The sequence below is a fragment of the Labeo rohita genome, chromosome 7 (genome assembly GCF_022985175.1).
Source record: "Labeo rohita strain BAU-BD-2019 chromosome 7, IGBB_LRoh.1.0, whole genome shotgun sequence".
NCBI lineage: Eukaryota > Metazoa > Chordata > Actinopteri > Cypriniformes > Cyprinidae > Labeo > Labeo rohita.
The window spans coordinates 8,322,953-8,348,166 of NC_066875.1; the positions used below are offsets into that span (position 1 = coordinate 8,322,953).

At 33.5% G+C, this 25,214-nt stretch overlaps 3 protein-coding genes across 7 annotated transcripts in view; 2 read left to right on the forward strand and 1 right to left on the reverse strand.

Annotated features, from left to right (window-relative positions):
- dennd5a (DENN/MADD domain containing 5A) overlaps nt 1–3,183 on the forward strand; it is a 62,944-nt gene extending 59,761 nt beyond the window's left edge. For all 3 annotated transcript variants that reach the window (XM_051114380.1, XM_051114378.1, XM_051114379.1), the window contains one exon: nt 975–3,183. In XM_051114380.1, coding sequence (XP_050970337.1) covers nt 975–1,158 — 184 coding nt within the window. In that variant the 3' untranslated portion in view covers nt 1,159–3,183. The remainder of the gene's footprint in view (nt 1–974) is intronic.
- Nucleotides 3,184–5,134: 1,951 nt separating this feature from the next.
- Nucleotides 5,135–10,143, forward strand: sinhcafl (SIN3-HDAC complex associated factor, like). Its single transcript, XM_051116119.1, has 6 exons — nt 5,135–5,250; nt 6,555–6,693; nt 6,958–7,057; nt 7,162–7,276; nt 8,186–8,336; nt 8,425–10,143. The coding sequence occupies exons 1-6, from the start codon at nt 5,139–5,141 to the stop codon at nt 8,600–8,602; spliced, it is 795 nt and encodes a 264-aa protein (XP_050972076.1). The 5' UTR covers nt 5,135–5,138; the 3' UTR covers nt 8,603–10,143.
- Nucleotides 10,144–10,419: 276 nt separating this feature from the next.
- adgrg3 (adhesion G protein-coupled receptor G3) lies at nt 10,420–22,359 on the reverse strand. Of its 3 annotated transcripts, none has more exons than XM_051113926.1 (13): nt 21,865–21,884; nt 21,632–21,758; nt 21,331–21,385; nt 20,702–20,789; nt 20,299–20,445; nt 20,031–20,162; nt 19,871–19,919; nt 18,597–18,688; nt 18,347–18,462; nt 17,983–18,254; nt 15,769–15,865; nt 15,382–15,668; nt 10,420–11,035 (listed from the first exon to the last, which is right to left on the reverse strand). In XM_051113926.1, exons 1-13 carry the CDS (start codon nt 21,874–21,876, stop codon nt 10,911–10,913), a joined length of 1,599 nt encoding a protein of 532 aa, XP_050969883.1. In that variant the 5' UTR covers nt 21,877–21,884; the 3' UTR covers nt 10,420–10,910. The 3 variants fall into 3 exon arrangements, with proteins under 3 accessions (XP_050969883.1, XP_050969884.1, XP_050969882.1); XM_051113927.1 differs by lacking the exon at nt 21,865–21,884 and adding an exon at nt 20,862–20,887 and having other exon boundaries at nt 21,632–21,718; XM_051113925.1 differs by having other exon boundaries at nt 21,632–22,359.
- Between the last annotated feature and the right edge of the window lie 2,855 nt (nt 22,360–25,214).

Below are 25,214 nucleotides of genomic sequence, written 5' to 3' on the forward strand. Positions count from 1 at the left end.
TGTTTGTCCTGAACAGTTAAACTGCCTGCTGTTCTTCAGAAAAATCCTTCAGGTCCCACAAATTCTGTTTTGTTTTTATTTTTTTAAGCATTTTTGTGTATTTGAACAATTACTGTATGATTTTGAGATCCATCTTTTCACATTGTGGACAACTGAGGGACTCATATGCATTTACAAAAGGTTCAAACGCTCACTGATGTTCCAGGAAACACAATGCATTAAGAGCTGGGGAGTGAAAACTTTTTAAATATGAAGATCAGGGTAAATTTAACTTATTTTTTCTTCTAGGAAACATGTAAGTATCTTCTGTAATTTCTGAAGGGCAGTACTAAATGAAAAAATATGATATTTAGGCAAAATAAGAAAAATGAACACATCTTCATTCTGTTCAAAAGTTTACACCCCAGGCTCTTAATACTTTGTGTTTCCTTCTGGAGCATCTGTGAGCATTTGAAGCTTCTGTAATAGTTGCATATCCCTCAGTTCCTCAGAGTGAAAAGATGGGTCTCAAAATCATACAGTCACTGTTGGAAAGGGTTCCAATACACAAAAATGCTGGAAAACCAAAAAATTCGTGGGACCTGAAGGATTTTTCTGAAGAACAGCGGGCAGTTTAACTGTTCAGGACAAACAAGGGACTCATGAACAACTATCACTAAACAAAAAAACACAGTATTAAGAATCAAGTGTATGTAAACTTTTGAACGGAGTCATTTTTATAAATTCAACTATTATTTTCTCTTGTGTACTATTTGTAAACATCTTTTATGTAAAATATCTTTTTCAGGTCAGTACTAAAAAACATGCATTTTGTATGATCCCTCTTATTTTGGAAAAATACTTAACATTTTGCGAATTCTGTAAACTTTTGACTTCAGCTGTATATGGAAAAAACTAGCCCCAGAAAAGTTTAAAAGAAAACTGCGATTGCTATTTCACATATGTTGACACCCATCTCGTCTTTCTTCTTGCAGAGATCACCTGCTTCACCACTGGATTGCGCTTCTCGCCGAGTGTCCAATCACAGCACAGATGTACGAGGACATGGCGCTCTTAAAGGACCATTCTCTGGTGAACTCTCTGATTCGAGTGCTACAGACTCTGCAGGAATTCAATATCACTCTGGAGGCCTCTCTCGTCAAAGGAATCGGGATATAACGCCGTCTGAATATAGAACTAACACAGAGATCAGTGGGACCATGGACTAACTTTTTTTTACATGGAGAGACTTCAACAAAAGGACTAAACCTGGCTTACATTAAAGCTACTGTCATGTTTGCCATATATTAAGTGCAATGAGCCTTTTCAAATGTGTCATAATTTTTATCAACAACATTACTGACATTCAAATATGTCTTCTATTTTGATCCATACTTTTCACAAAATGTGAACCCCCACCCCACCTGTGCTATACCGTTTTATTGAAAGCTCAATATTTTTCGTTGTTGTTGTGGACTGCTGACAATGGCTATATTTAAAAGGAAAACATGTAAGAAAAACTGTTATTATATTTTCAGAGAAGAACAGTGTTATTTTGATATGTGTCAGGTTGCTTGCTCTGTGCTCTAATCCAATCCATACTGTCACAATGCAGAGTTCGAAGCAAATGATGTAGAAGTATGCTTTATAAGTACAACTTGTGGGGAATTCATATTTTTACTTAAAAAATGGAAAGGAAAGATGAGAAAAATGGAAAAAGGCTCTTTTTTTGTAACAATGCCAGAGGCTTGTTATTTCCCTCTAAATGCAAATCAGTTTAAAGGGACAGTTCACCCAAAAATGACACTACTGGTCAAAAACTTTTTTTTTATGGTTTTTTTTTTTTTTTTTTTTTTTTTAAATAAAGTCTATAAAGTCTCTTATGATCACCAAGGCTATTTAAATACATTTTAAAAATTGAATTTATTCCTGTGATGCAAAACTGAATTTTCAGCAGTTTCAGTGTCACATGATCATTCAGAAATTCTAATATGCACATTTTTTTTGCTCATTTAGCAATTATTATTGGTAGTATTTTTGTGGAAACGAGCAGCAAAAAATGTTTCCGACATTGATAATAATATTTAGAACCATTTTTAATAACAGAGAACCAATAATAATTAAGTGAGCATAAATCAGCATATTAAAATTATTTCTGAGGGATCATGTGACACTGAAGACTGGAGTAATAATGCTGAAAATTCAGCTTCACCATCACAAGAAAAAAACTGTTTAAAAAGAAAAGTAAACAGTTTTTATGTTGTAATAATATTTTACAATATGACTGTTTTTACTGTATTTTTGAATAAAGAAATGCACCCTTGTGAGCATAACAGACTTATTTCAAAAACTGTAATTATTGCATTTACTGCAAGAAATGCATTTATTCCAAGCTTTTGACTGGTAGTGTTGGGTCATTGTTTACTCATTCTCATGTCATTCCATACCCACTTTTTTCTTTTTTTTACCCCATACAATGAAAGTGAACACTGGGCACAAATGTCTCTTTTCCTGTCCACTTTTAATAAATGGGAAAAGAGCAGATTGGACTTTTGTCTAAATAGCTCCTTTTGCTTTCCACACAGGATACGGGTGAACTGTCATCTTGAGCATATTATGATCGCTAAAATCAAAGATGTGGCTTATGAAAGTGATGCTCAAGCATATTTTACAAGATGGACTGTAAAAACTAAAAACAATCATCGCAGAAAGGATAACATTAACCTTTCACCTAATCCTGTCAAAGTACCATAACATTCCCCATCTCTTCAGCCCTCAGGTCTCGACTGTGGCCAACTACAATGCCATATCTGGAGTAGAATTAAATTGCGGCACAGTTGCTGTGTTTGTGTCCCTCTCCTTAGTTGAACCCCAGCATCCCCTCTGTTTCTGCTATGCAATATTTACAGCTCCAAAATTTTGTTATTGAATATCGATGAAATATTGTTCACCTGTTTTAGAGTGTAGCATAATTTGTAGGATGTAACTGGGAGAAGCACATTAAAGGCTGATATTCATGTGCCAATTTCATCATGACTGTTCTGGTACCTGTTCAAACACAGCTGGCATGAGCATTCTGGGAGTTTTTTCCTTTTTTCTTGTGTTTTATCTCTTGATACATTTATAGACAAAGCAGTGTAATGTAGTGTTAAATATTGAACAACTGTGTACAGTGTATAAAATGTATTAAAGGTGACAATTCAATATGGTTATGATGCTTCAGACTTTTTATACTAATAAAATGAATGTAATAGCACCATTTTAAATCAACCAGTAAAGGCAAAAGGGTGACCAGTCATGAAAACTAAAATACACCCTTGAATATTAGTATACATTTTAGATCTCTTATTGCTTGACCTCAAACTTTCTTTTTTCGCACATAAAATACACTACCAGGCAAAAGTTTTTGAACAGTAAGATTTTTAATGTTTTTTAAAGATTTCTCGTCTGCATTTATTTGATCCAAAATACAGCAAAAGCAGTAATATTGTGAAATATTTCTGTTACTTTCTGTTTGAATATATTTTAAAATGTAGTTTATTCCTGTGATGAAAGCTAGATTTTTAGCATCATTACTCTAGTCTTCAGTGTCACATAATTCAGAAATCATTCTAATACGCTGATTTGCTGTTCAAGAAACATTTTTTAGTTATTATTTTCAAATTTTTAAAACAGTTGAGTACATTTTTTTCAGGACCCAAAGACCAGCATTTATCTGAAATAAACAGCTTTTGTAACATTATAAACTATACTATTTAAAAGCTTGGAGTCAGTATATATATATATATATATATATATATATATATACATACACTACCGTTCAAAAGTTTGGGGTCAGTACATTTTTATTGTTTCTTTTTTTTTTTAAGAAATTAATACTTTTATTCACCAAGGATGTATTAAGTTAATAATTAAAAGTTAATAATAAATAATTTACATTGTTATAAAATATTTATATTTTGAATAAACACTGTACTTTTTAAACTTGTTATTCATGAAAGAATCCTGAAAAAAAAAAAAAAAAAAAACACAGGTTCCAAAAAATATTTGGCAGCACAACTGTTGATATTATCCAACATTGATCATTCTAATAATAAATCCGCATATTAGAATGATTTCTGAAGGATCATGTGACACTTAAGACTGGAGTAACAGCTGATAAAAATTCAGCTTTTCATCACAGGAATAAATTCTATTTTAAAGTATGTTAAAATAAAAAACATTATTTTATATTGTAAAAACATTTTGCAATATTATTGTTTTTTTTCTATATTTTTAATCAAATAAATGCAGCCTTGATGAGCATAAGAGACTACTTTAAAGACTATTACAAGTCTTACTGACCCCAAACTTTTGAACGGTAGTGTATATATATATATTATATATTTAAATAGAAATTAATGCTTTTGTCTAGCAAGGATGCTTTAAATAGATCAATAGTGATGATAACGTTATTTTGAATGTTACAAAATATTTCTATTTCAGATAAATGCTGTTCTTCTGGGCTTTCTATTCATCAAAGAAACCTGAAAAAAATCTGTTCAGCTCTTTCCAGTATAATAATAAATTGAGCAACAAATCAGAATATTAGAATGATTTCTAAAAATTACGCTCTGAAATCACAGGAATAAATTACATTTTAAAATATATTAAAATAGAAAACAATTATTTTAAATTGCAAAAACATTTTAAAATGATACTGTTTTTACTGTACTTTGGATCGAATAAATGCAGGCTTGGTGAGCAGAAGAAACTCTAAAAATCTTAGTGTTCAAAAACTTTTGGTAGGTTTACTGGTACTGTATTATATATATTTACTTACAAAATAGTACATAGGCGACTGCGTTTCACTGACTCGGTCATAATAAAACAAAACATTATCAGAAGCATATCACTTTGACGTCTTCGATTATTTAATACAATACAAACAGTAGCGTATTTCAAGCATTCGAGCGACAGTGTTGTGGGAAACTGAGGCCATTCACTCACATTCAAGTCAGAACAAGAACAATACGTGCGGGACGGGACGCTTCTGTACTTCCCCGGATGCAACATTCTTAAATGGCAAAAGAGCGGAGTGCAGTGATTGGTTGCCATAATGTTTAAACTTGGCGTTTACACTCCTTATATGGTCTTCCTCCGACAAACCCCTTTACTCAATGTTTGTACGCAGGCCCCGCCCCCACCATTCATCTGTGTATGTGTGTGTGGCCGTAGTAAGACATGCGCAGTACAGACGAGTAAAACGGACGGAATTCAAAGTTTCTGACGGTAAGTCCTTTGTTATTGTTACGAACTAACAGTACGAATGTAGCATTTCATTTTAATTGTACGTACTGTCAGTCTTGGAGTGTGTAACGTGGTGTTTGTGTGATGTTAGTGGTTGTACAGCTCGGTTATTTACATCAACAATGGGGCTTTGCGCGCTTGGATGTGGAGCGTGGCATGGTCGTGTGCTAACGGGCTAGCTGTTATTGTTAATGGGACGCGCGTTTTGGCGCTCTCTCACTGTGTGAAAGTTTAGACAAACGAGACGGTAGCATTCAGCCCGTATTTTAACTTAAATATCCTTTACGTGTTGTTTAGAAACAACTTCGCAACCATTTGATTTAAGAACGTATGTAAATGTTAATTTACGACTGATCACCGCGTGTCTTTTTCGTTTGGTTTCCATGCATGCAAACATAGTGCGAGTGCACTAATAAATAAAATAAAGCAGAATACACTTTGTGTGTTATACAAAACATAATTTCTCTGAATAGTTATTTTGTAGTGTATGGAGTTTGTGAATGAGTGGCTAATGTCACGTTTGATGTGGGTATTCAGACGCGTTTGCATTGATGTATCACGCGCGCAGTGTGCGTTGTGTTATGCGTGCGTATCATATGAGATGCGTTTTTAAAAGTGTTACTAACTAATATTTGCATTCTAAATGTGTGTTTTGGCTTTTCCGTGTCTTAAACTCTGAGAAGAGGCGCCTATTTAATTGCACTTTCGATTTTAAAACTGCCTCTGCTGTGACACCAGCATCACTCCGTGCCAAAATTCCAAATGGAATTCTTGTCATAATTCGAAACGAATGTAACCAAATTTAAATCAAATATTTAAATTAAGTTCAAGAATCAAGTAAGGTTTTTAAAAAAAGGATGAGGGGGAAAATGGAATTTTGGTTTATCCCCTAGGACAGATGAAATTCCTGTTTGATATTGGTACAATAATTGGGAACCAATTCCATTATTATAATTTCTAGGATTTACCAAATAAACCATTTCAGCGTACACGTGCTGCTGTTGTTTGTTTTTTCTCTTACAAGTTCATGGTCATGTGTTAAAAGGTGGCTGCAGCGAAAGGCTTTTGTCAAAGATCAAAAGTAGGTCATTGCAGCAGACGCGACAGATTCCCAGTTTCCAGACGCGCGTTTGTGATTCGGCATTTTTGCGTGACTTCTCCAACATTAATGAACGGTGTGAAATTGTCAAGTGCAAGAGATGAATTCCTGTGACCGCCCCCTTCAATCCCCCGCGCAAAACGTGCAGGAGATCTTTGTTTTAATGACGCTCTCCATTCATGTCTAGAGCCCTTCAAGATGTTTGGTTTCCACAAGTCCAAGATTTACCGCAGCAACGAAGGTTGTTGTATTTGCAAAACCAAGTCGTCCAGTTCTCGCTTCACGGACAGCAGCAGATATGAGGAAAATTTCAGACTCTGCTTCGGGTGAGTGTTTTCCCCTGATTGTGCTTGTATCCCAAAAATTCTAAAAGGAATGCTAGAGGAGTGAATTTGGAGCCAGTCCTAATGAGATCAACCGAGAATCCTCTTAGAATCAAATAATATCATACGGAATAATCCCACTGGTTCCAAAAAAGCAGAAATTCCAATCAGAAATTCTTTTTGATAATGGGTAATAAAAATATTTTATTCCTTAATCTGAGTAATCAGTCCTATCCTGGTTTATTTATATTTTGGTATGTTTTATAGTCTGTCAGAGGATCGGGTTGGAGACATCTGCAATGCTTGTGTGCTGCTGGTAAAACGCTGGAAGAAATTACCACATGGATCAAAGAAAAACTGGAACCATGTAAGAGGCTATTATGTCGTTTTCAATGGAATCTGTTTGGTTGCAGCCATTGTGAGAATAATGTTTTTTTTTTGTTGTTGTTTGTTTGTTTTTTCCCCCACAAGGTGGTGGATGCAAGGGCAGGACCTGGCTTCAAGCTGACCAAACCCAAGAAAGTCAAAAATATTGATGGAAAGAAGAAAAGTAAACTGAAAAGGCTTCATAAATTCAAAAGACAAAGTGAGTTGCACTTTTGTGAAAAATATTTAAAAGAAAAAAAAAAACTGCATTTGCTCTTAATTTTAAAGTTTTAGTAGTTTTGGTGGGTCTTTTTGTCTTTTTTATTATTTATTCATTTTCTTTACATATGTCTAAAGCATTTTTTTTGTAGTTTTAAGTATTTTAGTGATTAGATTAAAATAAAAGAAATAAGATGTAACTGAAATATAATAAACTTATAAAAACATTTTCTATTTTTATAGGTTTATTATGTTTTATATTTCAATTGAATCTTATTTTTGTTTATATTAGTATGAAGTACTAAAATAATAATAAACTAAAAAAATAGACACACAGTTGTATATAAATACACTAACTACAGTTAGAATGTTTGTAATGTTTTTTTAGGTAGTCTCTTTGCTTACCAAGCCTGCATTTATTTGATCTGAAGTACAGCAAAAATGTAAAATTTAGGAATATTTTTACTATTTTAAAATAACTGTTTTCTCTTTGAATATATTTTAAAACATAATTTATTCCTGTGATTTCTAAGCTGAATTTTTAGCTTCATTACTCCAGTCACATGACCCTTCAGAAATCATTCTAATATTCTGATTTGCTGCTCAAAAAATATTATTATGGTAAAAAACAGTGTATGTGTGTGTACATTTTATTATTTATTTATTTTTATTTTTTATTTAGCTTTTTTAGTTTTGTATTTTATATATTTTTTTTAATTCATTATTTTTTTTAAAAAAGAAAATTTTAACAATTTTCCCTTAAATTTTGTAGTAAAAGATTGTAACATTAAATGGTAAAAGATTATAACAGTGCTGTGGCAAAAACCTGTATTTTTTTTGGAGTGGAAAAAAAATACATCTTATAGCTTTTGCAGATAGCCTGTTAATGTTTGCTATCATGTCTTTACAGATTCAGATGCCCACAGCACCACATCCAGTATGTCTCCCTCTCAGTCTCCCAGCCACAGTAATCAGTCTGATGATGGGTCAGACATTGAGACCAAGCAGAGGCGTCCAAACCCATCAGGGTTTTCCTTTCTCGACCTGTCTTATTGGAAGAGGTATTTCTTTCCTTCTTTTCACTGAAGCGTGTTAAGAAATGTGCTAGTTGATGAGCTGATAAATAGCACCATACTTTATTTCCTTCAGGCAAAAGGTGTGCTGTGGGATCGTCTACAAGGGGCGTTTTGGTGAGGTGATCATCGATCCTCGTCTCTTCAAGCCCTGCTGTAACAAGAAGCGTCCAGCCCTGGCATCTTCCTCAGACTCTCAGATCTCACAAACGCATCCTTCCCCTCTTCCGGAAGACATGAAGGAGGCATGGTGATCCAACTATAAAATACCCTCCAAACTGTCTCGTTGAGGCCCTCATAGCTTTGTCTCCAGTGGTAGACTCTGATATCTTCCCTTTGTTAGATTACTGTGTATGAGTTGAGTTTTCCCCTTGCTTTTGTATTTTTTTTTTTTTTTTTTTTATGACTCTCTTGTAAAATTTGTTTTTTTATATATAACAGAAAATGCGAAAAATTTGGGGCATTAGGACATATTTATAGGTCTGAGTTAGGAAATATAATGTAATCCATTTTTTATTATTATTACAGTAATTTTTTTGGGAGTTACCAGTGTTTTGTAAATATAATCTTATTTTCCATACCAGTGCACCAAAAGACTTCTATTTGGCATTTAGTTTCACGGGTTACAGATGAATAATGTAAAGTGCTGTATCAAACATTATAGCCAAGGCATTAATGCGATGGGTGTACTTTTAAGCAAATACAATATTTTACTCAGCCTTACAGTTTTCTGCTCTGATTCAAGTTCAACTGTGGTCTGTTATATCTCACACACACATACACATGCATTTACTGACTAGGATTCTCGGGCACAATATTCACAATGTGAATTCACCTCAGCTTTTGGTCTATAATATGGACACTTGCTTGTAAAATCTCCTTTTGTTTCTGGTTTGGCATAAAGATGTTGCTCAATATTTAAAAATCGGTTACGGGTTTGTAAATCTCTTTAAAAGCAAGATGCAAAAATACATTATCTCAGAGTATTTAAACGGTTATCATTTACACAATGGCATATGAAAGCATGCATAATGTATTTGTAGGCATGATCAGTTTTATGACTGTTGGTGTTTGTATTTTATTTTGTTGTTGTTGTTTTTGTATGAGAGTGTTATAATACAGAAAATAAGAGATATTACTGATTGATGAATTTCCGACCAGGCTTTACACTGTGTTTTTTACCGTGATTTTTCATGTTTCAATATTGTACACTAAAGGTAATCGAAGATGAAATTGTACAGTCTTTCAGCCTTGATGTATTGACTGCAGCCTTTTGTATTTTGTTCTTTGCTGTTTGGATTAATTGAAATGACACAATTGCCTTTTTTGGGAAAAAAAATGGTTTGGGCTTTGAAGTTCAGCAATATTATGGAGGTTGCAATTGGATTTGAAGGTTTGAGATTTCGGTTGTATTTCAGTGTATTATTTGAATGAATGTTTGTTTTTATTCACCAGCAATACTTTGAGTCAGCATTACTGTTGATCTCAAGCTCTTGTTTGTAAAATGCATGAGAGCAAATACAAGATGTCAATAAATTTCAGGGAAAAATGTTTTTAACTATTAATGTGGCACATTCTCAGTCAATGTGCCTTACCAGAGATTTAGCTGATCATTTCATTACGTTAATTTGTCATTTTTAACTTATGCTATTTATTCAAAGCTGTCTGTACAATTAATGCTGTAAAGAAGTTTTTGTGCACTTTCTTTTTTATACTTTTTGTAATATTACCATTGATAAAATTTTGTATCTCAATTTTCCTCACATTGGTATTTTCATAAAATTTTTAAAGCAAATCTTTGTCTTTCTCGTTTGTCCATCTTTTTTGTATATATGAACTAAAAATGAAAAAATGAATTCTCTATTTCGAATTGTGTTTTCTGAACACTAGGTGGTGCCAAACTTGTATCTATGAATGCACGTAGACTCATAGACAGAGCGCTCTTAGGAAAGTTATTAAATTGAACAGAGGCTTTTATTTAATAAAAGACCCCCAAATATGACACTCTTTTAAGACACATTAACTGTATATGTGTGATGAAAAAACACAAAATAAATTTCCGTTTCCTAAACAAATTTATTGACTTTTATTATTGCACTAAATATGATATAGAATTTATACAAATACTTTAAAAAGTCAACAGGTTTTTTTCCCCTCCCAATGCAAGAACAATTTTAAATTTATTTATTTCATAGCACTTTTCACAATGTACATTTTTCACAATGTGCAAAAACTGTCAGTAAGGAAGCCAAAGGCAAAACAGAGGCAATGAAAAGATGTAAAAAAACAAAAAACAAAAACAGACTATTCTGGAATATAATTACAAAGAAGGATAGATCAACACTTACAAATAAATATCTCCCCCACTCCCATAATACTACATGCAGATTCCCTTTAGCGCCCCCTTGCAGTCTGCCGGGACTCTGCAGACCCCAGTTTGAAAATCACAAAGATGCAAATAAGTGAAATACTAATAAAAAAAAGAACTAGATTGAAGTTTTGGTGTGGAGTGGAGGGTCCACCTTTAAACTCCTCAGTGTGATGTGACCGAACAGCTGTTGGTTATCTTGTAGTCACAATTTCGTCATTACTGTTGAAGCTGACCTGAATGGTGCCTTTGGATGAGATGTATTCGTCCTTCTGTGCTTTACACGTGAGAGTCAAAAACCACAAGAAAATATAGACACCTAAAGGATGAAATGGACAGTATTAAAGTCAAAAAAGATATTTTTATCAGGAGCTGCTGTTTCACTGTCATAGGGCCACAAACCCAAATCAATTAAAAGAACAACTGGCACTTCATGCAAAAGAGGTATAAAATGTGCATTAAAGGGAATAAAAAATGTCATTGCATTTTTCTTTTTCAACAAATGGTCAATCAAAAGAGGTGCTTAATAATCAGAAAACGGTGTTTGTCCACAAAATATCAAACTAAAAATACATGAACTGTTTTATTTTATTTATATTTGTATGATTGCAACTTTTATTAAAAATGAAATGAATAAAAGATTAAAAAAACACAAAAGAACGGGTAAAACAGGGTTGCAGATTCAGACTAAATTAAACTGTAGTTGAATAAAGTGAAGATTTTTTTTTTTTAAATATCAGTTCTTGCAGTAACATTGTTAATAGGACTGCATGCCTGAACTTTACATATACAGTTACCACTATAATTTGTGCAGAACATTGGGAAATGAAACAAGATCATTCATTTGTCTTTCTGCCATGCTGTAGAAAAGGTTCAAACTGTGTTCCAGTGTAATTTCCTGGCTGTCACAATGTTATGAACTGTAAAATTGCGACATCCAAGAAATAACCTCACTTTTACAGATGCCTGTAAAGAAACATTGTGTAGTAATAGATCTAAATCTGATTAGCATAAACCATTTAGGCCTAACTTACTGGGAGATTCTGCAACGACACCACAAGGCTTTTAATAGCATGAAATAGACACAGCTAAAACGTTATAATAATAACAACAATAACAACAACAACAACAATAATAATAATAATAATAATAATAATAATAATAATAATAATAATAATAATTATTATTATTATTATTATACGAACGTCGGCGAGAATCCTCGCTCTCATTGGCTGCCGCCTCTGTAGATCCCTTAGTAGCGTAGCATAAATTTAATGTAGTTTAGTGACGCGAAAATGATACATTGTAACACACTTATAAACGGGAGAATCAACAACTGTGCTGCTGAAGAAGCAAAGAAGACCGACAAAAACAATAAAAGGAGCGTAAACATCGGTGCGGCAAACGCAAGGTGGGACAATTTGATGACGGAGAAAATAATGAGCAGTGATGCCCAAGTTGCTTCTGTTTCAGCTGAACAGGAATGTTATTGTAGACCGCTTTTTAAAATTCTCTAGTATCAGTGTAATTCACATTAAACTGATAAACGATTATGCTGGACGTCTATAAATGGCGGAAACACTTAATATTTAAGTTCTAACTTACTGATATACTATTTTCTTCTGAGACTAAATCTGTCGACTCTAACTCGTCCTAGAGCTTTAACTCTACGAACTCAGATCTTCAGACTGATCCGACCGAGTGTGCTATATCTTTTCTAACTGATCGGACTTACGATTTTCCTAAAAATGACGATTAAAATTGGGAAAAATCCCATAGACTTACATTGACGGAATGTTCAAATGAGCCAGCACTATTCAAATTCCAACTGTCAAAACTCCCAGAATCCTTTGAGACTCAATCAAGCTTCCCTTCTATGTACTGTATTTCTAATCCATTCAAACTCATTCAAACTCATCTATCTATCTATCTATCTATCTATCTATCTATCTATCTATCTATCTATCTATGCCTAGCAACCAGAATCATGCTAGTAAATTGTTAATCATGCTAGAAACATGCTAGTAACTTGCTAATCATGCTAACAACATGCTAACAACATGCTAATCATGCTACAATCATGCTAGCAACATGCTACTAACTTGCTAATCTTGCTAGAAACATGCTAGCAACTTGCTAATCATGCTAGTAACTTGCTAATCATGCTAACAACATGATAGTAGCTTGCTAATTATGTTAGCACCATGCTAGTAAAATGCTAGTAACTTGCTAATCATGCTAACAACATGCTAGTAACTTGCTAGTCATGCTAGAAACATGCTACCAACATGCTAGTAACGTGCTAATCATGCTAGTAACATGCTAGGAACTTGTTAATCATGCTAATAACATGCTAACAACATGCTAATCATGCTACAATCATGCTAGCAACATGCTACTAACTTGCTAATCTTGCTAGAAACATGCTAGCAACTTGCTAATCATGCTAGAAACATGCTAGTAACTTGCTAATCATGCTAACATGTCTATCTATCTATCTATCTATCTATATATCTCTGACAGACTGTATTGCCTTCAAAACATCCAAACGTTAACCTTTTAAAACTATTTTAGAATTCAAACTATTTCAGACTGAAAACCATCAAACTTAAAACTTTTTAAAACTTCTTTAACTTTTTAAACTTAAACCTTTCAAACTTTTTAAAACTTTCTGTTCCGGCTTTCTCAAGCAAACTTAAAGTTTGTTTTGAAATAACACTCTCGTTGACATTACGTTGATCTAGTGATTCCATGAACGAGCCTCTATTAATTATTTGTAGAATAGATTTAATAGATTACACTTTTATGAAAAAAAAATCTGTAAAAGGTGTCATTATGACTGTTTGGTCTGAGTTTTCTTTGCATTTACACCGTTTGACCAGCAGATGCCGCCAGCCTGTGGTGTTTCGAGCAGTGTTACTAACTTAGCAATTTTGCTGCTAGATTTAACAACTTTCCAGACTACCCTAGAAACTTTTATTTCCAAAAAGCGCCTAGTAATAAATTTAGCTATGTACTACTATATATCTCTCTTCATCAGGTGAATTAAGCTGCTAGTTGCAATTGTTTAATAATAACAGTTAATTTATGATAGACCTACACCTTGTTATTAGTTTGTACATTTAATTGTTGATCAGTTAGATAAAAAATATGTAGAAAACAGAAAATATACTGATAATTTTCTGTCAGGACATTATCTGTTACATTTATGGATATTATCTGTAACTCTAAAACACAACAAAATGTAGTGTGTAATTAAAAATACAGGTGAAACACTTCTGAAAGATCAATATGGAAAATTCCTTCATATAACATAGTACATGGTGCCCTGTTTTTATAGGCTTTTCTTTTTTTTTGTATCAATACACTACTTAAAACTGTAATTGTTGTTTAGAATACTAATTAATAAGAAATACATAAAATGTAATTGTTTAAAAACGTGTAAATATTAATAAATTAATATTTTATTAAAAATCTGATGATAAAAAATGTTACATTTACAGATAATTTATAATAAATACTTTTATGAACAAATCTAAATGAACATATTTAAAATTTTATATCTATATATCTATATCTATATCTACATCTATATATATTTTTTTTTTTTTTTTTTTTTTTTTGCTGAAATGGCCAGTCAGTTTAAGTAATCTTCATCGTTTTTTGTTTGTTTGTTTGTTTTTTTTACTTTTAAGTTACACACATACACACATAAGTACAAATTTATATAAAAATATCAGTTTGTTTAATAGAAAATCATATCATGTTGAGTAATCTTCATTGTGTATTCTACACAGTGACAGTTTTGTGCCATTAAGTAATCACGCATTAAGCAACTTTTAGCAAAAATCAACCAGTCTTTAGCAACTTCCCCTGAAAATTAGTTGGCAACATTTCAAGCGCTTCAAAACAGTGAACAATTTTGTGAATCGTGCCTGTGTCAATACCCACATTTGCGGCTTTAGACATTTGAGAGCATGTGGATGTGACAGAAACAGGAAGTATAGGCATTAATTTTATCACATTATCCACACTATCTCTAATACCGCATCAGAGCTGAATTTGAAGCAAAGAAAGAAAACAGCAATGCTGACATTAGCTAAAGATTTACTGAAGGCACTTTTAAAGCTTGTATACTTTTTTCATGCTATACTTAGTTTTGTCTGTCATATTTGATTATTTAATTATTGAAGTATGTGTGCCTTTTTTTGCTTTCAAAAAGTGATGAGACAGCAGTTTGTGCCCTATTAAAAGAGTAGTTCACCCAAAAATGAATATTGTCCCATAATTTACTCACTTGGCTCATGAACACATTTGATGAAAGCCACTGATAATAGTTTTAAACATGGATTTTTTTTTTCAAAATAACATCACTTAGCTTCAGAAGGATGGATGTGCTTTTTGGAGCTTCAGAAAATAATTTACTCATTTACTCATTTCAAAAATTCATTTACTAAGCAGGGAAAAACCTGGGTGTTATTTAATAAAAATACTGTGTTCGTCTGAAAGAAAAAAACATATATACCTGACTTGTGGCTTGATGGTGAATAAATTATGAGATAATGTTCATTTTTGGATGAACTATTCTTTTAATGAAAGGGCCAAGTATGTATGATTGTATTTTCATATGCTTTTGTTTCAAATAACACTGTAACAAATTCTTACCCTGAAAACTGTTGAGAATTGTGAAAACATAGAGCGAAGAGAGACTCAAGGGGCCATGGGTGGAGAAGGCCAGTACCCAGGGCACTCCCAGAACACAGCAGAGCCCCAGTACAGACACCCATTCTCTCCATGCCCTCCTCCGATGGTCTTTAAACTGAAGAGATTGTGATCTTAATCGACGCATCTTAATCAGCAGCACCACCAGCATAACCATGTTAAAGAGCATCACCAACCCCAGATAACCATTCACTGTAATGTAGCTCACTGTCTGTGTGGTTATCCAGCATCTAAATGAGAAGAAGTCAGTGAAAACACTCTTGTTACAGACCTAAAAGATGATGGAGAAGTGTAAGTGCAGTGTAATTTGAATGGATTGACCTTACTTACAGAGGTGTGCTTGTTGATTTTTCTTTGTCTTTGTAAAATGTATATTTGCCGTACACTTTAGTCACGCCACATATAATCACTGTAATGGCTGGGACACCTAAATGAAAAGATTAATACAATAAAACAATCTTACATATTTTTTAATTTAAATTTAATTGTTATTTAAAGGTCAGTTCACCTCAAAAAATGTCATAATTTACATGCATTTTGTTTTTACGTTCAGGGAATATAAATAATCATCTTGAATATTCAATCTCTGCATGTTGGTGGCAATTAACCAGCCCTTCCGGCTGATCATCAGTTTTTCCACAGTTCCGTGCAACAGAATAATAGTTCTCCACTGCTACAGTTGTACAGATTCTCATTTATTTTAACTATAATTTCATCTCTTTCTCTTCAAACAACCAGGTTAATGAATGGCCTGACACAAACCGTACCAGGGAATAGCCTAGACAAAACTTCTGTGTTAGGCATAAATTCAGCAACCTACCTGAGAAATATTAGTTTCATAAATATTAATTTACTACGCATTTGCACCCACGACTACACCCTAGCTTAGATCTCCGGCACATCGTCTGTTCTGTTTAGCTGACCAGCTATCAAAATCTTTGTGGGAAAGCTACACTATAAAAAATAAAAAACACAATTTGTTGAGTCAGCTTAAAATAATTTGTTACCCTGCTGCCTTAAAATTTTAAGTTCAGTCAACTAAAATAAGTTTATTCAACTTGAAATGTTAAGTTGCACTAAGTAACAACTTAGATATTTGTATTTGCTGAACTTAACAGATGGGTAAGTAACCCAGCTGCCTTAAAATTTGAAGTTGATTCAGCTCAAATATCTATGTTGTCACTTAGTATAACTTAATAGTTAACTAGTTTAACTTTTTTTTGAGTTGACTGAACTTAAAATTTTAAGGCAGCCAGGTTACAAGTTGACTCAACAAATTGTTTTTTTTACAGTGTATGTGACTCACTGGACAGCACAGAATGAATGTATTTTGCACTGTAGTGGAGCCCAGATCAGTATCAGTGTAGTTTGTGGTCACATCTATAGCTATCTACACATCTATTCATTATAAATTCTTACATTTAATCAGTTAAATTAGAATATGACACTATGGGCTGTTACAAGTTAAATCTGTATCAACCAAAGCCATAGATGTACAGTCATGTGAAAAAGTTAGGACACCCTATTGAATTTCATGGTTTTCTGTATCAGGACATCATAAAAAATTATCTGGTCCTTGGCAGGTCTTAAAATTTGGAAAATAAATCCTCAGATAAACATCATCAATCTGAGTAGATTTTTTCAGGTTTCTTAAATAAATAGAAAGTTTAGAGGAACAGCATTTATCTGAAATATAAATCTTTTGTAACATTATAAAAAATATTCAAGTGTTTTAAATATTCATAATAATAATAATAAACATGTTTTTGAGCAGCAAATCAGAATATTAGAATGATTTCTGAAGGATCATGTGACTGGAGTAATGATGCTAAAAATTCAGATTTGATCACAGAAATAAATAAAATTTTCCCCTTTTAAAAAAAATAAAAATAAAAATCTGACTGTTCAAAATTTAGGTAGTGTATATGTCCACATTAATAATATAATAAAATTTGGTATGAACACCTCACATTTCTGCCACAATACCATAGTAACTTTTACTTCAGTAAATCCATTGTAAATGTAGGTGATTTGTGGATTGAATAGAATTCTAACTGCATTGTTGTCGCACAATGCTTTTCCTGTTCTCCAAGTCAGTGTTGTTGCAGCGCTGTTTCTTCTGCTTTTAAACTAGTTGAAATCACCATGACATCTGTTTTTTATATTGGATACCTCTGCTCCCAACTTGAACGTTTCTCACGGAATCTCACAACACTGTTTAGTGGTTGCGTGATGAACATCAGTCAAAGAGTAAACACATTTGTTCTGAGCTCATGCTACGCTATTTTTAGGCAGAGCTAATGATGGTCCGTGCGGCACTATTTTATCGCAACTCAGTGGACATTTTTGTTGCAAAATTAAGGGATATGTACTTTTTTAGTACATTTTTCGCGTCTTGCAAAAAAGTTCCCACAGGTACATTTTGAGACCAGGTTGGGATTTCTCAATTCCATCTGCATTTTCCATAATCATAGGGCCCCTAGATGAGTTTTGTAGAAATAGTGTATAGCTACTGTTGACACAAAAATGTGAATTTGAACTCACCCCATCCCACAAGACTTAGTTTAAGCAAGTATCTCTTGATGTAGATGTTGAAGACCCGCACCAGCAGCAGGTACAGATGGAAGCCCTCGATGGCTGTCCAAGTGAAGGTGGCTAAAAGGCACCAGTGTAGGAGAAGTCCTAGACCCTGGCACACTAAATCAATGTCTTTCTGGCCTGAAAACCACACGCTGCATAAGAATGAGATGTGCAACAAGAAAAGGGAGCCTGAGAGCTGCACATGAATTACAACTGAATGCTCACTTTGCTTCTTCCTGTGGGGAGGAGGGTGAGAGACATTATCTGTATTGGTTCATTGTAATTGTAACACAGAACACCTCATTCTGAAACTGAGAAAAGAACTTACCTCTGGCACAGAAACATAACAATCATAAGCGCTGTAAATGCTATTGAAAGTGCAGAGCCAACATATGAAATGTAGTTGAGAGAGACAATATGGGGCTCTTCAGGAATTTTGGGATTCTTTCAGAAAAATTGAGGACAAAAGAGAACATTTAAATGAGTACTGCCAAACAGACAAGATTAATTTAAAAGTGAACAATGTAAAACAAAAAAAAATGGTTGACTGAAGAGCGTCGTATGACAAATGCACTTACAATGAGCACTGCAAAAAAGCTCAGATGATTACAGCTGCACACAAAGCTGTCATTGACGATGCTGGTGGTACAGCCGTCTGTACGCCAGTTACCTGACAAACAGACACACATATGTACACCAAAGCAAAAACATCTATTCAAATGAGAACTGCAATGTATGACATTAGTTCTCACCCCCATTATGACAGTTACAAAATATTTGGGTCATTCTCAGGAAACCATAATGTTTTAGATTTTTATCTTCACACTTTCCTTCCTCTCAACCTCAGGCAGCACAAGTAATAACACCAAGCAGATCTCTCCTGTTACTCGTTCTCCTTGATATCAACAGTATAACTCTTAGAAATGACAACTTTCAGTCCATGAATAAGCAGGTGTGGGTAACCTCAGCCATTGCTCAAAAACAATATGCCTTAACAATTTAGTGGTTAAAAATGAGCTTGCGCTATCTTTCTTATCACAACAAAGGGAGTGTCCATACCCTCAGCGGTAATTATTTATTTATTTATTTATTTATGAATTCCAACTGTACATGGTTAAAATAATGTAGCAGTTAGGCTTAGGCTTAAAGCTAGTAACTATAAATTACTATTGGTACTTTATAACGTTGTGACCAAATCTTGTAGATTGGCGTAATGGTTTAAAGGGGTCATGAAATGGAAAATTAAAATGTTCTTTATATTCACACATATCAGAGGTTACGTCAAAATAAAAACATACTGCAAGTTTCAGAACTCAAAACTAACTTCAAAGTTTAAAAACAATTCATTATTCACGTCCAATAAAACAAAGGTCTTACAGGTTTGGAATGACATGTTGGCGAGTAATTAATTACAGAATTTTCATTTTTGGGTGAACTATTCCTTTAATTACTATGCACTTACATCCAAAATAAGTACAATGTACTTATTGTGTTCATATTGTATTGCAAAACATTTCTGCTGCTGTAATTACAGTAATTTAGTAAATGCTGCTTTAATTTAATAAATGTAATTGCAGAAATTAATTGCAGGTGTAATTACATGCAGGTATTTTAAAAAATATAAGTACAATGTAAAAACATGTATGTACACACTATGTATCAAATGATTACTTTAAATGTAGGTGCGTAGTAGTTAAGGCCACATAGTATAAAGTGGGACCAAAATTTCAGGTGAAAAATTAGCACACACACACAAATGACACCCTTCTGAGAATGACCTAGATTCTGGATTGTTTTGTTAGGTTTATTTTGTTTTTAGATTAATTTTTAATGGTGTGAAAATCATACTGACCTTTGCCATTTTTATCGAGATGCCAGTAGACACAGATTCCATTTTCACTCTGCAATAATAATAAAAACACTTTTACAGAAGTGAAAATCATCAGCGATATTCACAAGGGCCTCTGTGCGTTTTTACAGTTGCATTATAGTGTGATGTGAAAGCATCTCACCTGATTGATGTTATTTAAGAATGTGAGTTGAACAGGCTGAGAAAGGTTGTGAACTTCTTTTTCACCAAGCCAAACTCCCAACACGTTTTGCCCATGCAATATTGGGCCTGTTCTGTTTGGGTCATTTCCTTTCTGTGTCAACACCACAATGACAAATGATTTGAAGAAAAACCAACGGGTTATGAAATGCAGAGGAAGATAAATTTTCATTTTATTTGACACAAATAAACAAGACTTTGAGGGACAGACATACAGTAATTCTGCATACCTTGCTGTCTAAACTGCTGCTGACGCTGAAGAAGGTATCATTGAGAAGAGACACAATCAAACCTGCTTTCCCCTGTCCATTGCTGCTCCTCTGTAATGCTTCATCAGAGATGTGAATGACATATCCTCTTTCTGTATTGACTGTTTCCTGAAAAAAAAAGGGTGAAGACACAATAATGCGTGTGACCTAAATGATCTTCTTATACTGCTGAGTATGTTGCTGACACTTAAACTTTTTTTTTTTCTTAGTTAGTCAATCAGACAGAAACCACTATCGTACCTATTATTATCGAACCTATTATTCCTTGTATAGAATGACTGTTTATAATACATGTAGATGATGCTACTATATAAACACTGACTTTGTTTGTGGGTTTAGTAAATGATTTTTCATTTAGTCTTACCTCTGAGGAAATTAGTGTGGAGAAATATGTTTCATCTCTTATCCTAGGGCCTACAGATGAGCACCTTCGCATTCTATCTTCAATGCACCTGTTTAAAAAATACATTCCGTACATTTTATAGCTCTAAACATTCTAAAACTTTACCTGGCAGCAAACCAACCTGTCCATTTCATACATTTATGATATCTAAAAAAAAAAAAAAAAAAAAAAAAAAAAAAACATTTTAAATGTTACAAAAGTAAAACTTTTTTCTTTATACTTTCTAGGTAACAGTGACCATTCTCAGAACTTTGGTAAACATTCTGGCAAAATGTATTAGTTGTTTAGTTTACTTAATTAGTTAAGTTTAAAGTTATTAACAAAACCTCTTCCAGTTATGTTAATAGAACATTTAAGTAATCTGGTCTTTAATAACATTCTCAAAATGTTATTTACACATTGTTAATACTTACTAGTTTCAGATGGTTCAGAGAATATTCAAAAGTAACTTTACCATAATGTTTGCAAAATGATAAAAAGGAATATTCCATCAATGTTTTCTCTAACATTTACCAAGCCAGTTAGCAAAACATTCTTAGAACATATTTTTAACTGGATTGTTACAAGATTAACAAGATAACAAAACTCACGATGGAACGTTATCATGCGTCTGACAATTTTTGGGAACCTCATAACAACGCTCACCTGCAAACATGTCATATAATGGGAGGTAAATATCATTGTAATCAATTATTCAGTTCAAATCTTTATCACAACACTTATTCACAGATTTATAAGATTAATTTCAATTTTGCCACATTTATGTCAAATTATGTCACAACATGTAGTAAACATGACTATAATCAAGTCACCCTTTTCGAGTTAAAATGGCATGATTATACTAATATTTCTGAGCTGAAATGTAAAAAGGTAGAGCATATTCACACTCACGTCCTTTAGTTGCTATTGTGGGACAAAAAATTGGAAATATCCACAGAACAAAACAGTATAAGCCTCTCATTTCTCTCGTCGAGTGCTCTATTCCTCTAGTACGTGTAGACTCTGTCAACACTTGTCTCTGAAAAGCAGGTCTCATGTGATTGCAGTGGTTTCCTGTCTAACATAGTTTTAAACATCACTTCATAAAGAACCATGACACATTTAACTGGAAGCTTTCTACTTACCAAATGAAACATATGTGATGCTACGGTGAAAAGAATCCAGATATTTTTAAATGACTAACTAATTACATAAAAAAAATGCAATGATACTTTTATATGCACATATATAAAATGCTATTATTGTAATGTGTTTCCAATCATCTCAAACACATTTCAGACTTTTTTTTTTAAATTAAAACAGACAAATTGATTAATTTTTAATAAATTAAAAAAACACTAATAATAGAACAACAACTGCACATTTACCATTTTTATTTAATAATCACACCTTTTAATATTTCTGTTAAATATGATAAGTAGGTGTCATATTAGATATGTTAGATCATAGATTAATGTTTTAATATGTGTACAGCTACAAAGAGGGAAACTTTTTTTGATGTACTGTTATTAGTCCTAAGGAAGTACTCTTGCACAAAAATTAAAACAAACAGCTCATGATGAAACCTTCTTAAGTTTGCATGATGTGGAAAGTTTCATTTTTATTAACCCAGGGTGCATTTCTGTGGGTCAGCTGGTACTTGTCTTCTTGTAAAACCATGTCAGAGGTTTTAGTAGGAAAACCTCATGAGAGGATCTTATTTGGAGGTGTCCAGAGTAGACATAGACTTGGAGTGAGCTGTTTGGGCACTGTTTTTCCTCGCTATAGCACACATCCACACAAAGATGTAAAACCCTGTAAACAGACAAACATGATGTTTCAGTCCACCATTTTTCAGTTTTCGAAAAGTTTCCATTCCCCTTTTCTTTAGTCTTTACGTCACTGTATTGTTCTACTTGTGGTTTAACATGAAAACAAAAAAACTGGGCTGTTGTATTTCACATCCTCTAGACTAGTGTTGTGACTTCATTCTTTTGACCTTAACTATCCTTTGCTAGCAGTAAAAATGCTAGAGTTTGACATAATGACGTATCTTTGTGATGACTGGCTAATATTTCCACCTCATTTTTCCCCCCTCTCTTGTTCCACCATGGAAAATCGCATCACTTTATGTCCAGAGTCAATGACATGACGTTCATGACTTGAACACACATCTTTTATGACGACTATTCCAATCAATGGGGGGAGCACACAGTCAAAAATGTCAGGGTGATACAATTATAATTATGAAAAAGCCTCATTAAAAGAATGAAAAACTGGAAAAGTAAAACTGGAAATTGTAATAGACTCATCAAAGACTTATTAGAGTCATGAATTTATATTAATGAAATTTTAAAAAATGCATTTTACATGAATGAATGTTGTTAATGTGTGCATTCACGTCTATTTAAGGCAAATAGATTATGGTTAGTGGTTATACCACATGACATTTTAGAGTCATTCAGTTTAAACTTGGATTGAAAAACCAACTGAAACCAACATGAATATTAAGTGTACTGTACATTTCTAAGAAATTGGCATGGGATTTATCTTGAACACTCTAATATGTCATTAAACCACATTTTGTCTACCTTGCATTGTGTTTAAGATGCAGAATAGGTACAGTATCGGGTAGTTGGTATATCCAGAGCTGAAGAAGGCCAAACCCCATGTTGTACCCAGCAGACACATGAGGCCCATCACTGTGCCAGCATCCTTCCAAACCGGCATCTTGTCATGCCTGTTACCCATATGTCGTAGCTTAAATATCTGTCTGGACACTGTGATTAGGATTCCTAAATTGAACAGGAATACGATGCTGAAGTAGAAAATGTTCACGCCATACAGGACGCGAGGCTCTTTGATCCAGCAACTGTATTGTACAAGAGAAGGTTTTAAATTGTGAGCAGCCTATACTTCATACGTACAACTGACTGTAGTTGACCAACACATTCTCACTCCAAACTTGTCACATTTTGACGCTTAGTCAGGACCCTTCAGTGCCATTTTTCGATGTGCAGGGTCCTTCATTGCTTTAAATAAGAAACCCTTGGTGTCATAATGCTGATGCAAAAGGCACTGGGAATTTTATCATCATGATTAAATTATATATTGGGTAATAATATTGCCATTATTGCATATATGTTGGGGTGTGATTTTTCAATGTAAACAGTCACAACAATTTTATTTACATTACATTACACCTAACCCAACCCCTGCCCCTAAACCTAACCATTTGTCAATAAAACACAAGACATAACAGTCAGATACAGCTACAGTCATAATTTATTTTAAAAGTATCAATGTTAATATTCCAAGTCTTCCGAGGAAAAATGATTGATTTGAGAGAGGAATAGACGCAATCGCCTTCTCCATCTGCTGTAAAGCTCAGTCTGTTTGTTCGTAAATGAAAAAATGCAGCCAGATGAAGCCTTACGTCAGCCTTGGTTGTAAAATGGCAAAAATGAATGCTCTTGTGTGCCTCATGACCGATTACGTCATGCTAATGTACAGTAGTATCTTTTGAATGAGATGTAAGAATGTTAATGGAGCAGGATCATTTTAGCAATTATACCTTATGTTTTACTCTCTTCTTTGCATAAAGATATCGTATGGCTTCAGAAGACTCGGAATGCAACACAATTTGTTTGTAATGCTTTTGTACTGCTTGTTTATGGTCAGTTTCTGCAATAAATACCTGTGACTGTACTTATATTTGCCTGTTACGTGTTTTATAAGGTTCAGTTGTGGGTAAGTTTAAGGTAGGAGTGGGGTTAGGTGCTCCAATGAAAGTATAAATGTATATAAAATAATTTTTTACAAACCATTAAATTATGGCAAACAACTTAAATGAATGGAGGACGCTGCCCATCCAAAAGTGACGCTAAAGGGGTACCTTGAGCGTCAAAAAGCGACACCAAAGCGTCCTGACCAAGCGTCAATATGTCACGAGCTGGGAGTGAGAATGTGTGGCAAAGAGTGCTACATAATTTAACTCCATTTGTCTGTATCTAATGCAAAGTTATAATGTACAGACTTACATTTGATTTGTTGTATTAGTATCAGATAATGTAATATCACTGATACCATAAATGTTATTAACTGACAGCAAGCATCCAACAATAACAGCAGGGACTCCTGTCAAGAGAATAAGATAACAGGGTGAACCACCACATTTCAAGGCTCAGTTTTGCTTACTTTTTATGCTTTTTTAGTTTCCCCACACTAAAATTTTAAAATTCTTTTTATTACATTTCTCACTGGAGGAGGATTATTATGAATTATTATTATGATGGAATTTGTTTATTAAAAACACACAGCTTTTTGTTTCACACAGTGTTAGTTAATGGACTAAAGGCATCTTGATTACTTGTGAATTATTGTTTTGAATGTTTTTATCAGATGTTTGGACCCTCATTCTGATGGCACCCATTCACTGTTGAGGATTAAGTGATGTAATACAAAATTTCTGATGAAGAACAAAACTCATCCACAT